This window comes from Engraulis encrasicolus, chromosome 3 (assembly GCF_034702125.1).
Source record: "Engraulis encrasicolus isolate BLACKSEA-1 chromosome 3, IST_EnEncr_1.0, whole genome shotgun sequence".
NCBI classification, from domain to species: Eukaryota; Metazoa; Chordata; class Actinopteri; order Clupeiformes; family Engraulidae; genus Engraulis; species Engraulis encrasicolus.
Window position 1 is genome coordinate 16600495 of NC_085859.1, and position 14265 is coordinate 16614759.

General features: G+C 42.3%; 1 protein-coding gene across 3 annotated transcripts; it reads left to right on the top strand.

The window, feature by feature from the left end:
• Positions 1 to 67: 67 nt before the first annotated feature.
• sytl1 (synaptotagmin-like 1) lies at positions 68 to 14037 on the top strand. Of its 3 annotated transcripts, none has more exons than XM_063194879.1 (15): positions 68 to 156; positions 1623 to 1726; positions 3543 to 3685; positions 3842 to 3974; positions 4422 to 4494; positions 4809 to 4851; positions 5442 to 5593; positions 6911 to 6988; positions 8606 to 8775; positions 9694 to 9796; positions 10206 to 10361; positions 11423 to 11501; positions 11863 to 11959; positions 12700 to 12905; positions 13556 to 14037. In XM_063194879.1, the coding sequence occupies exons 2-15, from the start codon at positions 1623 to 1625 to the stop codon at positions 13693 to 13695; spliced, it is 1677 nt and encodes a 558-aa protein (XP_063050949.1). In that variant the 5' UTR covers positions 68 to 156; the 3' UTR covers positions 13696 to 14037. The 3 variants fall into 3 exon arrangements, with proteins under 3 accessions (XP_063050949.1, XP_063050951.1, XP_063050950.1); XM_063194881.1 differs by having other exon boundaries at positions 5478 to 5593; XM_063194880.1 differs by having other exon boundaries at positions 1623 to 1721.
• The last annotated feature ends 228 nt before the right edge of the window (positions 14038 to 14265 follow it).

Consider the following 14265-nt stretch of genomic DNA (forward strand, 5'->3'; position numbering starts at 1 on the left):
GGGTGGCCGATTGGGAATGGGGTAATCGGGTAGAAAGAAACCAACAACCTCAACTCCAGACACACCAAAGAGAACTGCAACAACAAAACACAGGCATAGCTGGCAGGAATGCAAAGTGACCACGGCTTTGGTTGATGGACGGATAATGAAAGCAAGGTAATTTAACAGCCTGTAGCTACTATCTAAATATCTATATCTTCCCCAAATCTCACCCCACTCCTCTCCTCTGTCTCTGTCTCTTTTCCCCTTTCCCTCTCTCTCTCTCTCCCTCTCTCTCCTGGGTGTTGACAAGCAGTGCATTGTGTTTGTGGCTTGTGGTGCGATGGGAAAGGAATCCATGCTTTTGTCTGGTGTTTGTTGTTCATTCAACTGGAGGGTGCAGGCTACTGGCCCACTGCCCGGTTAGGAAAACGTAAGACGTGAAACCTGTTATAAATAAGCTGTTACCAGAATGGCAATGACTACGTAAGTTCTAATGTATTACTGAAGGCCCTGTGCACTGTCATAGTGGTGTGCAGCACGATGGTCGTAAAGTTTTTTCAGAGACTATTACAGCGTCCCACTGGTGGAATGGCATGCGTTAAAGGGCAATGTTGCATGTATGCATTGACTGTGTGTGTGTGTGTGTGTGTGTGTGTGTGTGTGTGTGTGTGTGTGTGTGTGTGTGTGTGTGTGTGTGTGTGTGTGTGTGTGTGTGTGTGTGTGTGTGTGTGTGTGTGTGTGTGTGTGTGTGTGATTAATCAGCGTATAGAAAAAGTTTCATTTCCTTTCCTTTGTTTCTGTGCCTGTTTACCTCCATCTAACTAAGCCTGAGGCAACTGCAAACATTTGTGTTTGCTTGGTTGGCTGCTGGTCAGTGTGGTTACACTTTAATTAGAGAGCTCTACATGCTCACATAGCGTGGCATCTTTAAACAACACACATCTCTTTTTGGAGGCTTTCGGCATCTAGTGTCCATAAGAACACACCTACATACTTACACACACTTACACTGACATTATGTAAAACGGTCTTGGGTGTTTTGAAAGGCGCAATATAAAACAAAGGTATTATTATTAGTAGTAGTATTGGTATTAGTATTAGTATAGTATTAGTATTATTATGTACACTGACAGTCATGATATAACAGTTGCCATGAGGTGGTGTACAGCTTTTACAAGGTTAAAGTGATATTGTTCCATTTTTTTGGAAATAAGTTCCTTTTACACCTCCCCTTGAGTTAAATGATTGAGTTGTACCTTTCTTCTGTATTTGCAGTCGTTCTCTGAATCTGGCAGTGCAAACTTTACCTCCAAGCTAACAATTAACATTGTTGTATGAACTTGTACGAAAAGTTAATTGTAAAATGCACTTACTTCCAAAAATGTCAGAATATCAATTTAAACTCATATTTGTCATATTTTCATGGATGCAGATATTAGTTTGATGTACAACTATATTCTTCTGATAGATGTCTTTGACATGCTCATGTCGGCCTATACTTCATATCATCCTATCAGAAAACGGTTACAGGTTGTTTCTCTGTATTTGTATGTTTGCTTGTTTGTTTGTTTGTTTGTCTGGCTGATTATTTGTTTGATTGATCAATTGTTTGTGTGTGTGTTAATACTTGCATGTGACAGATGGAGGTTGAACTGGGAGAACTGACCGATGAGGAGACGGCGGCCATCTTGGATGTTTTGGCAAGAGACCGAGAGCTACAAGAGAGAGAGGAGAGGAGGGTAAGGTGTGTGTTCACATAGGCCCGCGTAGGTAAATATCTAATGTCATCAAACTCAAGTCAAACACTCCTATGACCTGCTGTGCTGTTTTTGGTGCTACATCACACTCTCATGTCCAAATAAAATTTCTCTCTTGAAGAGACAAGAAAGGCTTATCTTATCTTATCTCTTATGTCACAAACATACTGTACCACACATCTGATAAAACGGCACGATGACGAATGAGAATTAAATTGTGTTGGACATTCACACAATATAATACACATACCATAAATGTGCCACAAATACGCAATTTACTAACTGATACTAACTGATAGACTTAAAGCTGTCTGTTAAACTCTTCAGTGTGATGGGTAACTTCTCATGGGTGCATTCTTGCAGACTAGCCTCAGGGTATTTGTGTATAGCCGGATCACACCGCACTCTCGATTAAAAGGTGCCAAACATAAACAAAAACTGTGTAAAATTGAAAGAAAAATGTCTGCACACTTAAATCCCCTTTGTGTTCTTTTTAATAGACTGGCCTCAGGGTATTAAAATGAAATGCATGTGTGTTGAGAACTAGAGATTTTTTTTTTATTTCAAGAATAACTTCTGACAATTTCGACATGCAGTTGTAATGCTCACATTACCCTGGACTTGTTTTTTCTGTCTTCAACCTTTTCCGAGATCCTGGTCATTGTAATGGGGGCAGGCGAAAGCCAAAAGTGTATGCAACATCAGCAGGCAACTAGCAAACAGCGATACCTTTTGGGATAATATTTGGAGTAGGCCTATGTTGAGAACATTTTGAATGTACATAAAGTCTGCCCCCATTAGAATAGCACAGATCTCGGAAACGGCTGAGTCAAAAAATGCAGCATCACCGGGTACTGACAAGTCAAGGGTAGCGTGAGCAATACAACAGCATATTGAAATTGGCAGAAGTGCTCCTTTAAATACAGTACCGGTAAGTAGGTCAAAGCAGTTCTGCAAATCTCCTGTATAGTCTAAACTATTTGCGCTTGTTAGGAAGTGTAAACTGATAGGAATGAGGCATGATTAGGCTTCCAACAAATCTACTCATATTGTAGGACACTGACAGATTGTATTTCTGTTTTGGCTGGTTTCCAAGGTCTTCTTCACCAATAAAAATTGAGAGATGAATGCTCTGTGTTGTGTTGTGCCCGACTCACTTGCAAAAATAAAATTACTTCGTAATTAAAAGGGTCAATCAGGATACAATTTATTGTAGAAAAAAGAAAGAAGACAAAAGATTAAAGGAAAATAAAAATAAAGAAATAAAAGTGAGAAAAATAAAAAAGTAAAATTAAAATAAATAAAAGTTTAAAAGACAATTGCAAATGAGACTAACAGCATTTTCACACCTGGTCCCTTTCAGACGCCTAAACGAACTCAGAGTAGTGACTCAGCATTTTTGCTGCATATGTGAACGCTCTAAAGCGTACCCAGACCCATCGAAAGCGACCAATACTGAGACCTTGGTTAACGTGGTCTCAGTTCGGTTCGCTTATGAGTTACACTTGTGACTAGGTGTAATCACTTACGGAGAGCTCTATAGAGGACCAGGTGTGATAAAAAAAGAAGAGTGACACACCATAAAAGCCTACCTGGACCCGAAAGATCAGCCAGTTCTTTTTGTAATACACTCACATTATGAACGAAAAAAGGTCCTTTTGCTATCGGTTCACTTTTTGGTCCACTTAAAGAGGACTGAGCTTGGTTCACTTAAAGCGCACCAGGTGTGAAAACCCTATAAGTCTCACTGCATAAAAATAATTGTTATAAATGAGTGTTATAAATGAGTGTTATGTATAATAGGGAGTTGGCCCGGAGAGAGAGTGACCCAGAGTGTCTACGTCGCCTATCAGGGACATGGTTTACTGAGGAGAGGGACCGACGACACCACAAGGGTGGAGTGGACGCTGTACGCGCCTCTATCCGCCAGAAGAAACGTGTTAAAGGTAAATGCACGGTGTTATTGCTTTTGATGATGATGAACAGACGAATATACGCAGGCTCTCACGTCACCGAATAACCGGAGAACTGGATGTTTAGAGTTTATATCTGCTTAGAGTTAATGTTGATTTTGTTTTATTTTAATTTTTATGAAATCCTAGATGTTCCTGTTACCACTATTTTTGAGGACCAGACGGACATTGGGAGTAAAGTAAGAGCAGGAGAGGAGGAGGAGGCTGAAGAGGAAGAGGAGGAGGCTAGAGAAGATGACGAGGAGGAAAAGCAAAGTAACGGGTGAGAAATTGGAATGTCATAATGTAGAGTCGTGAGAATTTTTTTCTCCTCACCTCTCCCTATGCTATGTTGTGCTGGGTCTACTTTTAGTGCGCCGTCTTTGACAGACACCTTAATTTCCTTCGGGATTGATAAGGTATATTCTACTCTACTCTACTCAACTCAACTCTACTCTATGTTTATTGAGTGTATAAGTTCAGGCCCCGGCCATCTAATAAATACAGTACATATTGCATTGTGGGAGTAATGGCCAGTGTGCAGGAGTTTTTTTCTTTGTTTGAAGGTACTTAAAAAAAAAAGCAACACGAGAGCAGTGTGCGGACATTCATCTTTACTTTCTACAGTATTCTGGCCTTTTGTCATGCACCTGCATCTTGGATGTGCGCACCACTAACCTACTGACTGACCATTTTGTTTGAAGGTATGCATAATTCCTTTGTGTTTTAGCCCTGAAGCCCCAGTGCGTGCGTCTACCCCTGTGCCTGCACCCCGGCCCAGGGCCAGGACGCCACGCTCAAAGGTAAGCCAACTTTCACATTATACAGTAAATCAGTGCAGGTCATCCAGATATCATGGCCTCGCATATATATTTTATGTTGCTCATAGAAATGCCTGTTAGACTATGACAGTCAGCAATACCGAGCAGGCAGACGATCAGGCAGGGCAGTAAGTGATCATTGAAAATTAAAAAGGTGAAATAGTAATTATTCAGTAAAATGCTATTCCCCAAATGCAAAATTGCTTCTATCCAAATTTCTTGCCCACTTTTGTTGCCTGTCTTCTCTCATGTATAAACATTTTTAAATATGTGTGAAAACCATTGTTGTTTTTCAGAAGAACGATGAAGGAGAAACTGAAAGTTCTTCAGGAAGTCAAGGTAAATATACCGTAAAAACATGTAGTTTGTGTATTTTGTGTTTTGTTGCTCTCTTATATCCTGCTTCTCACTATGGTTAATATGCCGGATTATACTGACTTACTTACGCCTACCGCCGAACTTTGGGCATAGGCCACGAACAAGTGCTCTCGAGTCATTTTGATCCTGGGCCATCTTTTCCAGTTGTCCCCATGTATAGCTAGATGCTTATTATGTTGTGACATTTTATGAACCATAACTTCAGTCAGATGCTTTACTGTTCGATTTTGCATACACTGTAGTTTTATAATATCTAAATGATATGATGATTTGCATCTAAACGCTATGGTAACTTATCTGAGAGGTAGATTATGTGAGTAAACAGTAGACCTGTAGACTGTAGACTCTGCACAAGTTTATTGTGGATACTTTTTAGATTTTGAGTGTTTTTCGGTAACAACACAGTCTATCTTCCTCATTAGGTACAATGGAGTAAATGGTGTAACAGCTATGTAATACCATGTGCTAGTGTTGTACTTACTCCATGAATTTACTTTTACTTGTACTTTTGACACCTCTGAGTAATTGATCATTTCCACATCTGCTGACAGCTGTGGTTGATGCAGAAGGTGATGTGTCCTCCTCAGTGAGAGGGCCGGATGAGAAGGTGGAGAAGGTGGAGGTGGCTAAGGAGGTGGAGGAGGCAGAGGAGGCTGAACAAGCAGACAAGGCTCCCAGTGAGACACACTCATCATCACTGCAGGTATCTACAGAGCAAAGACTGCATAGTATATTGTACCCAGAGCCGGATTAACACAGAGGCTAGATATGGCTGCAGCCTAGGGGCCCCCATCTGCTAGGGGGCCCCTGATTTGCCAAAAGTGAAAAATTACGGAATTGTGACAGGATGCCATATTGACAAATGAATGTGTCGTGTTCAGTACAGTTGGTAGGCATGTTATCTTTAATTACCAACTCGTTATCATGACACTTCCAAGGGGGCCTACATCAACCTGTAGCCTATGGGCCCCAGGGCATTAATACGGCCTTAATTTACCCACATTTCACTTTCAGCACAGTGCAGTACTGCACGGTAGAAGAATAAAGATGTATTCTGTGCTCCTGTGGGACTCACTAGTTTCACGACGTCTCACCCGAGATAGGCGGGATTTGGGTTGTGCGTACTCTTGCACGAGAGCTGAGGCCGGTCATCAATCATAAATACCATGGTTCTAATATCCTACGCCTAATTTCAATAGGCTAACTGGACTACCAGTAAATCAGTGGCACACGGCAAACTGTTATTATAGTAATGGTCTAATAAAATTGCATTGCCTGGCTATTATGGCATGCTAAACGGTAACGAGGGATTTTTTTAAATGTATTAGGCTGTTGGTTAATTCACAAACTGCTTCTTCGTTTGCAATAACGGGACCGACTCAAAGCAACTGCGAGCTTCTTGTAAAGATCTTGTCAAGATAAAGTTGCATTGGCGTATATAAGCCTATGCAATATGCTGATTGTACATTGCATTTGACCAAATAATGTAGGCCTACACGTTGGCCACCTACAAAAATAATTATTTAGCTTAATTCACAAACTGCTTCTGCACTTCACAATCTGGTGGTGCATCATGGGAAAGGACTAGCAAGTGTTGCAGATGACAAAACGAACGGAACTGGTATTTGCCCAATAAAACAGAAATGTACCTTCCACATCTGAAGATGCTCCAGTGACTTTCTTTTTCATTCCCTGCAAAGTGTTTTTGTCCACACTACAACCTGATAATCCACGTCACTTCTGATTAGTCCACCGGGAGAATGTGTGCTGACACTATGAAGGAACACAGAGAGTGCAATTTATTAATTAGAAGGAACACAGAGAGTGCAATTTATTAATTTGAAGGAACACAGAGAGTGCAATTTATTAATTAAGTAAATGCCAGCTTGAAAGTCTCCGCAATTCATCAGAAAGCCTTCTTATCTAGAAAAGCTGGGCCTTCGACGCAAATATGGTATATATGTATATTTTTTACTCACTTTGATCATCTCAGTGATTTATTTGTGTTTTGTATGTACAGGAAACAGATGCATTCAGCATTCTGGAACTTGAGCCAATCAAAATTGGATCCACCAGCAGTTTGCAGTACAACACAATGGTAAATACTGTAGGCAAGTCTGACACTCAATGTGTTGGCTTCTGTTTCACTCTTGCAAGGCACCTAACTTGCTTCAGTGACTGTGCCTACCAATAATAACTGTAAGTTGCTTTAGATAAATGCGTCAGCTAAGTGGTATAACTTGTGATGACGATGTGATGATGTCTCTGTCTAAGGCCCGACCGATATATCGGCCCCACCGATATATCGGGCCGATATTTAGCATTTTTGGGATATCGGTATCGGCCATACTTTCCATAAATTTCCACCGATAAGTTTGTATAACTTTCACAACCAATTTTGCAGCCGTTTCGTTCTGAATGCATCTTCTATTTTGCTCTCCCCACTTTGGGTCCATGAGAGTTCATTATTATAACTAAATATATGTGTATATATAATAATAATAATTTATATTTCATTAAATTTTATTATGAACAATATTTCTATATATCGGTTGCACATATCGGTTATCGGCCTCTCATTTCCATAAATATCGGTATCGGTATCGGCCCTGAAAAAAACATATCGGTCGGGCCCTATCTCTGTCTCTGTGCACGTGTGTGGCAGTGTGACGTGTCTGATAGGATGTCCCTGTGTGTCTGTGTGTGGCAGTAGTGTGACGTGTGTGTGTGTGATGTCTCTACTGTGCATGTGTGTGTCCGTGGAATGGCAGTGTGACGAGTCTGAAGAGCGTGGGGGACATGGCTGATGTGGTGGCGTGGTGACATTGTGCCAGTATGATGATGTCTCTGTGTCTGTGCACGTGTGTGGCAGTACAATGTAACGTGTGTGTGATGTGTCTGTCTCTGTGTCTATGTGTGGTAGTGGAATGGCAGTGTGACATGCGTGTAAGGCCGGCCGCATATTGGCTCTGACAGCACTGCGGAGCACTTTCGCTTCCGACATAATTCGGACCCCCAAAACGAATTTCACACGAACATAGTATTGATAGTCAATGGGCAGCGCCGACAAAATAGAACTTGTCTCTAATCGCTATCCGACATCCGCAAATGTCCGTGGACATCAGTGCCAGTGTGCGGGGTTCTATTGAAAACAATGGAATGAAACTTTTGCGGAGCAGTGCTCAGTACTTAGTCGGAGCCTATGTGCGGAAGCCCTAAAGTCTCTGTCTCTGTGTCTGTGTGTGTCAGTGTAATGGCAGTGTTATGTGACAGTGTGACAGTGTGTGATGTGTCTGTGTATAGCAGTGTTATATGATGATGATGTGTCTGTGCATGTGTGTAATGTCTCTGTCTCTGTGTGTGTGGCAGTGGAATGGCAGTGAGACACGTGTGTAATGTCTCTGTCTGTGTGTGTGTGTCAGTGGAATGGCAGTATGACAAGTGTGTGTAAGTTGCTTTGGATAAATGCATCAGTTAAGTGTTATGTGATGCATGTGCATGTCAGTGGAATGGCAGTGTGACGAGTCTGAAGAGCGTGTAGGACATGGCCAATGTGGTGGTGATGATGATGTCTCTGTGTATGTGTGTGGCATTAGAAAGAATTATTTTACACCATTTTTTTATCTTACTTTACTGTAGAGCACATTCAATTGCATTCGTGTATGAAATGCGCTATATACAAATAAAACTGCCTCACCTTGCCTTGCCTTGGCAGTGGAATGGCAGTGTGACGAGTCTGAAGAGCGTGGGGGACATGGCGGATGTGGTGGTGAGCGGCCAGATCCAGTTCTCAATACAGTACCACCACCACCGGGGGGAGCTCACCGTCTACGTCTACCGCTGCCAGGACCTCGCGCAGGCACGCAGGAACCGCACACCTAACCCGTGAGTACAACGAGTAACTTATTTTGTCTGTTAGGTGGGGGAGTTGTAGCCTAGTAAACTTCCCTCACCTGCCTGTGAGTGGGTCTAGCCTCAGACAATTGCCCCAGGCCCTGAAACTGGCCGGCCAATCACAACGCAGCAGATTGGTTTTGATTTGTTTTGAATGTTTAAATGCAAAGCGGTCTGGGTTTTGAGGGAGTGACGACAAAGCATTGGCCAGGGGCCACTAGGCACAGGCACAGTTTGAAAAACAACGGGTTGTTCCTATCAACAATCTTATGATGTCTCATTGATCGGGGCCAGACTAAATATTCACATTTAATCTCGCATTGAGGCTGGCTTGCCAGGCTGGGGGAGTTGTGCATTGCCCTAAAAAGGCAAAGTGCAGTAACTACACCAACACTCAAACTGAGAAAAATGCATTCAAAGCCTTGGTATTAAGTTTGATATTGTAGTTACGACACATTTGACATAGCAATAGCTCTAAAACGGGACACATTAGGACCATAAGGCAATGTCACAAGATGAAGGAGGTGTAATGAAGACCATTTTCAGTCTAAACTCAATCTTGACAAAGTATGAAGCTACTGCACTTTGCCTTTGAGCAGCAGTATAGTACAATAGAGTGAGTTCGTGTTTGTAAAAATAGGAGGGGGTTGGGGGGGTGAATTGTTTCAATGTTCCAGGTAAATTTGCATAATTACTTTGGCTCAGACTCTGGCCAAGATTACTGTTTATCTTTCTTATTATTTTAATTTTTATTGTCATATGTGATGCAACATTGTGGGACGAGATCGAGTTGAGTTTGTGTCTGCATTATTTGTGTTATCTCTTGAACTATAATAAGTAGTGCTACATATGAAAATTGCATACATAAAGTAAAGCATACTGATACTATTGAGTGACGTGCTGTCGTAGGTATGTGAAGGTCTATCTCCTGCCCGATGTGTCTGCCCAGAGTAAGAGGAAGACATCGGTGAAGAAGAAGGCGGTCAACCCCATCTACAACGAGATGTTCACAGTAGGCCTCCTCCAATCTAATCTAATAACCATACTGTGTAAAGAGTCAAACACATGTTGCTTATAAAAATCACCTAAAACAACTAAAACTGAAAAACCTAACCCTACTTAGCATCTGCACTTGTTGTTCTGTATATTTCCTGTGCACTTTGTATCTACTAGTGTTGTGATGATTATGTCCCCATTTCAAGTCGCTTTGGTTAAAAAGCATCTGCCAAATGTAATGTAATATTACTGTATAAACGTGATATGCTCCTTTATAGTCTTCCTACAATTCATAGCCCTCTTCCTGTAATTGACATCTGCCCAACCTCTGACTGTAACTGACTCACGTACACACTTCACTCACTTTGTTGTGTCTACTCTAATGTATACCTACGCATCTCTGCTGTCTTCTTTTCCTCCGCCAGTATAAAGTGGCTGACATTCGGGGCCGCGTGCTGTCCCTGTCCGTGTGGCATGCTGACCCGCTAAGGACCAACGTGTTCCTGGGGGCAGCGGAGGCACAGCTGGGACACTGGGACTGGGACAAGACCGAGCCCACCTGGCACTCCCTGCAGCCCAGGGTGAGTCCTTACATTACATTGTATTACATTACATTAAAGGTGTACTGTGTATGATGTGGCCAGAATAGGTATTGCACCTGTGCTTCTCATTGAAATTGTGCTGCCTATTGCCAAATGTTTTCATGAATATTCTCTAAGTAATGAAGTAGTATTTATTGGTATGAGCAAAGTTCAAGTAAGTTTTGCAGCTAAAAATGTCTACTTCGGGACATTCAAAATGGCGGACCATGGAGAAGATCCCCCTTTCATGTATGAAAAGTGCAATGTTCCCAGTCATATTGAATTCTTATAATTTGTTGCTGATGGTAAATATTTCTTTAAAAGGTAACATTTGTCAATAGGCAGCATGGATTCTGGAAATAAACTACTAAAAATATTACACAATGCACCTTTAAGCAAACATTTTATACCCAGAGACTGAGCCTAGCTGGCACTCCCTGCAGCCCAGGGTGAGTCCACTTCTTACAGTTTATTGGCAATAAACCCAGTGTTTTGCTTTGTTTTTTTATGAGTGAGTTGTACGGTTAAGTACACACAGCTAAGCAGTCAGAATATCCAGTTAAACCCAGTGTTGGGATTCATTTGTTTACATTCCATATAGCAAATTACCTGGTTTTACCTGTTGATTGCCTGGTTGGATGCGTACCTGAACAGGTAAAAGTAGGTCATTTGGAACATGTGGCACTGCATTGTAACTAATGAATCCAGGTTGCCAATTACTAATTAAAACCAGGGAAAGCTCCTATCAAAGAGCTCACTATGACTATCACTATCACTATGAAAGAGCTCACTATCAAATGATGTATCGAATCCTGATTTTTAAGGTTCTGCCAAATACAGAATCTACTTCTTAAAATTTGTCAGAATACCGAATCCTACTCCAATCAGCGAAATCAACACCGAACACCGCCAGCAAGGTCGAATCCAGCCGAATCCGAAACCGAATCTTGGATTCGGAACATCCCTACTTTGGACAAACATGCTTGCATGCAACATGCAATATGCCGACTCTGCACATGACTCTCCTTGGTCTGTAACTACCAGCTGCTCTTATGTTTTAGTTTCTTATGGATCCTGCCATGGGAACAACCACAGGAACAATTCTGTTGTCACTGAAGTTCATACCAGCTGGTTCTGAAGGTATACACACACACACACACACACACACACACACACACACACACACACACACACACACACACACACACACGCACACACACACACCTACACACACACACACACACCTACACACACACACACACACACACACACACACACACACACACACACAGTTTATTGTTTATATAGTTGATATGATGTATTATGAAGTATGATGGAAGGATGAACACATTCACACACACACACACACACACACACACACACACACACACACACTATACACACTATACACACTATAGTGTTTATATTGTTGATATATGATGTATTATGAATTATGATTGGCTGTCACTCACTGGTCTTCTCTCCTGATGTACTACTACAGGGTCCGGCCTTCCACCAACTGGAGAGCTGCACATCTGGCTCAGGGAGGCTGTAGTCGTCACCTCTAAACACAGAGTTCCCAGCACATTCATTAAAAGGTACCTGGTCACGGGGGCACTGTAGGCTTGCATGCCCAGGGACCCAGGTTTGAGTCCGGCCTGGGTCGTTTCCTGGCCTTGCCCCATCTATTTCTCCCACAGATTTTGGATGTCCTATCCAAAAAAGATTAAAAAGTCCTAAAAAAGGTACCTGGTCATATGTCAGAATGCATCGCATAGACGCACACATACTCTACATACCACTTTCATATACTAAGTACAGAAGGCTAAATTTAGCCCACACTAAACCTTTTTTTTATTATTACTTTATTGCAAGTTTATTCAAGTCATCATTTCATCTGATTTTTAGATTGAACTTGCAGCCCACACTAAACCTTAACGTTTAGTTTTATCAGGAACAAACTTAGCACGAAAAACACAAAAAACATCTCACGTCTAGTGTCCCACGCCACCAAAACACACATGCAGCCATAAACACAGACAAAGCGTAAACACATACATGCAGTACTTAGTATCGGCACTCTTGAAGTTTAAGCATAATGGGAACTATAACATGATGGGAAATATATCCAGACAACAAATAACAAGGTCAACCATGATTTTACTATACTAGATAGCTTCGACCCTCCAATTAAAAGATCCTGGTGATAAAAGTTGTGTGTTTTTCCATTTATTTCATGGCACATTTTGTGAATAAAATGAAGGGGTGCCATTACTAATAGACAGCACTGTGCATGTATGCAGTGCCTTAATCCTGTGCTCTTGGTGTGTGTGTCCAGTTGTGTGTTGCCAGATGAGGGCCAGGCCAGTGGCCAGAGGACCCGTGTGGTCAAGCGCTCGGCCTCTCCTCTCTTCAACCACACCATGGTGTACGACGGCATCCACCCCTCCGACCTAGAGGAGATCTGCGTGGAGATGACAGTGTGGGACAAACACACGCTCACCACACACTGTTTAGGAGGAGTGAGGTTTAGCACAGGCTCAGGTGAGTCACTCACTAAGACAAAAACAATAATGATAATTCTAATTATACATTTTAAAACGGTGAAACCTTATTTGTGTGCTGAAGGCTCACACATAAGCTCAAGTGGGTCACAAAGACAATGACAACAATGCCCTTTCTAATTCCAATTCTATGCTTCAAAACGATTAAAAGTAAATCATGATTTGTGTGCAGTATTATATGTGGCAAACTATGCCAATCTACTCCAAATGCAGTACAAGGGTCACAGCTCAAAGTGTGCCCAATGTCCTGTTTACAAGAGTGGTATAAAGGCTGCCATGTGGATACAGCACACACAACTGCCAAATGTGTTACATAGTCTGGTTAGCCACTTCAAGTTCATAGACGGTGACTATATAAACATCTATGAAAGACTATGACAGATTCTGCACCACCACACCTGCAGTGTTAAACTTGTTATAGTTTGAGTTACAGTATTCCAAGACTCAGACTATCTCTATATGCTCTCTGTCTATCTGTCTGTCTGTCTGTCTGTCTGTCTCTCTCGCTTGCTCTCTCTCTCTCTCTCTCTCTCTCTCTCTCTCTCTCTCTCTCTCTCTCTCTCTCTCTCTCTCTCTCTCTCTCTCTCTCTCTCTCTCTCTGTGTGTGTCCCTCTCTCTCTCTCTCCACAGGGGTGAGCTATGACCAGGCGGTGTCGTGGATGGACTCGTCTGAAGAGGAGCAGAAGGTGTGGAGGACCGTCATGAGCCACCACAACCGCTGGGTGGAGGCAGCCCTGCCCCTCAGGACTGACCTGCAGCCCAGCGTCTGATCCTGCGGGCTGTTCACCCTGATGCTGCGTATATGCAGAGGCGATTCTTGTGTCAGTGGGGGGAATGAACATTTGAAGCAAATTGGCGTGATTATAGTTTAAAGTTTAGCTGTTTTTCACCATCTAGTGGCTTGGGGGCCCCAAGCGGCTGCCTGCCTTGCCGGGTGACAAAATGCGCCGCTGCTGCATTGACCTAGGCACCTGAACCTGGCTCTTAAAGGAGAATTCAGCCAATTTCAACATGCAGTTCTATTGCTCACTCTACACTTAACTTGTCAGTACATTGCGGCGAATCATTTTTTGTTCAGCACTTTCTAAGATAATGGCCAGCTAATGACATGTGTAAGTACTGCTTTAAGATATTTTTGGGCCTTTTGTGCTTTATTTGTGGTAAGATCATGACAGAGGGACAGGAAATGTGTGGGGAGAGATAGATGGGGAAGGAAAGGCAAATGGGAGGAATCGAAACCTAAGTCGTCAGCGCAGTAACCTAGTGCCCTACCGTTTTATACTCTTAGAATCTGCTACCATTAGGGCACGGTAGGGCCAAGTTAGTGCTGTTTTGTAAGG

Bases quoted from the DNA above. Each gene is read 5' to 3' on its own strand.
- sytl1 (XM_063194879.1), top strand. From the start codon at position 1,623: ATGGAGGTTGAACTGGGAGAACTGACCGATGAGGAGACGGCGGCCATC. The intron at 1,727-3,542 runs GTGTGTGTTCAC...TATGTATAATAG, and splicing joins AGAGAGGAGAGGAGGGTAAG to GGAGTTGGCCCGGAGAGAGA. The intron at 4,495-4,808 runs GTAAGCCAACTT...GTTGTTTTTCAG, and splicing joins CCAGGACGCCACGCTCAAAG to AAGAACGATGAAGGAGAAAC.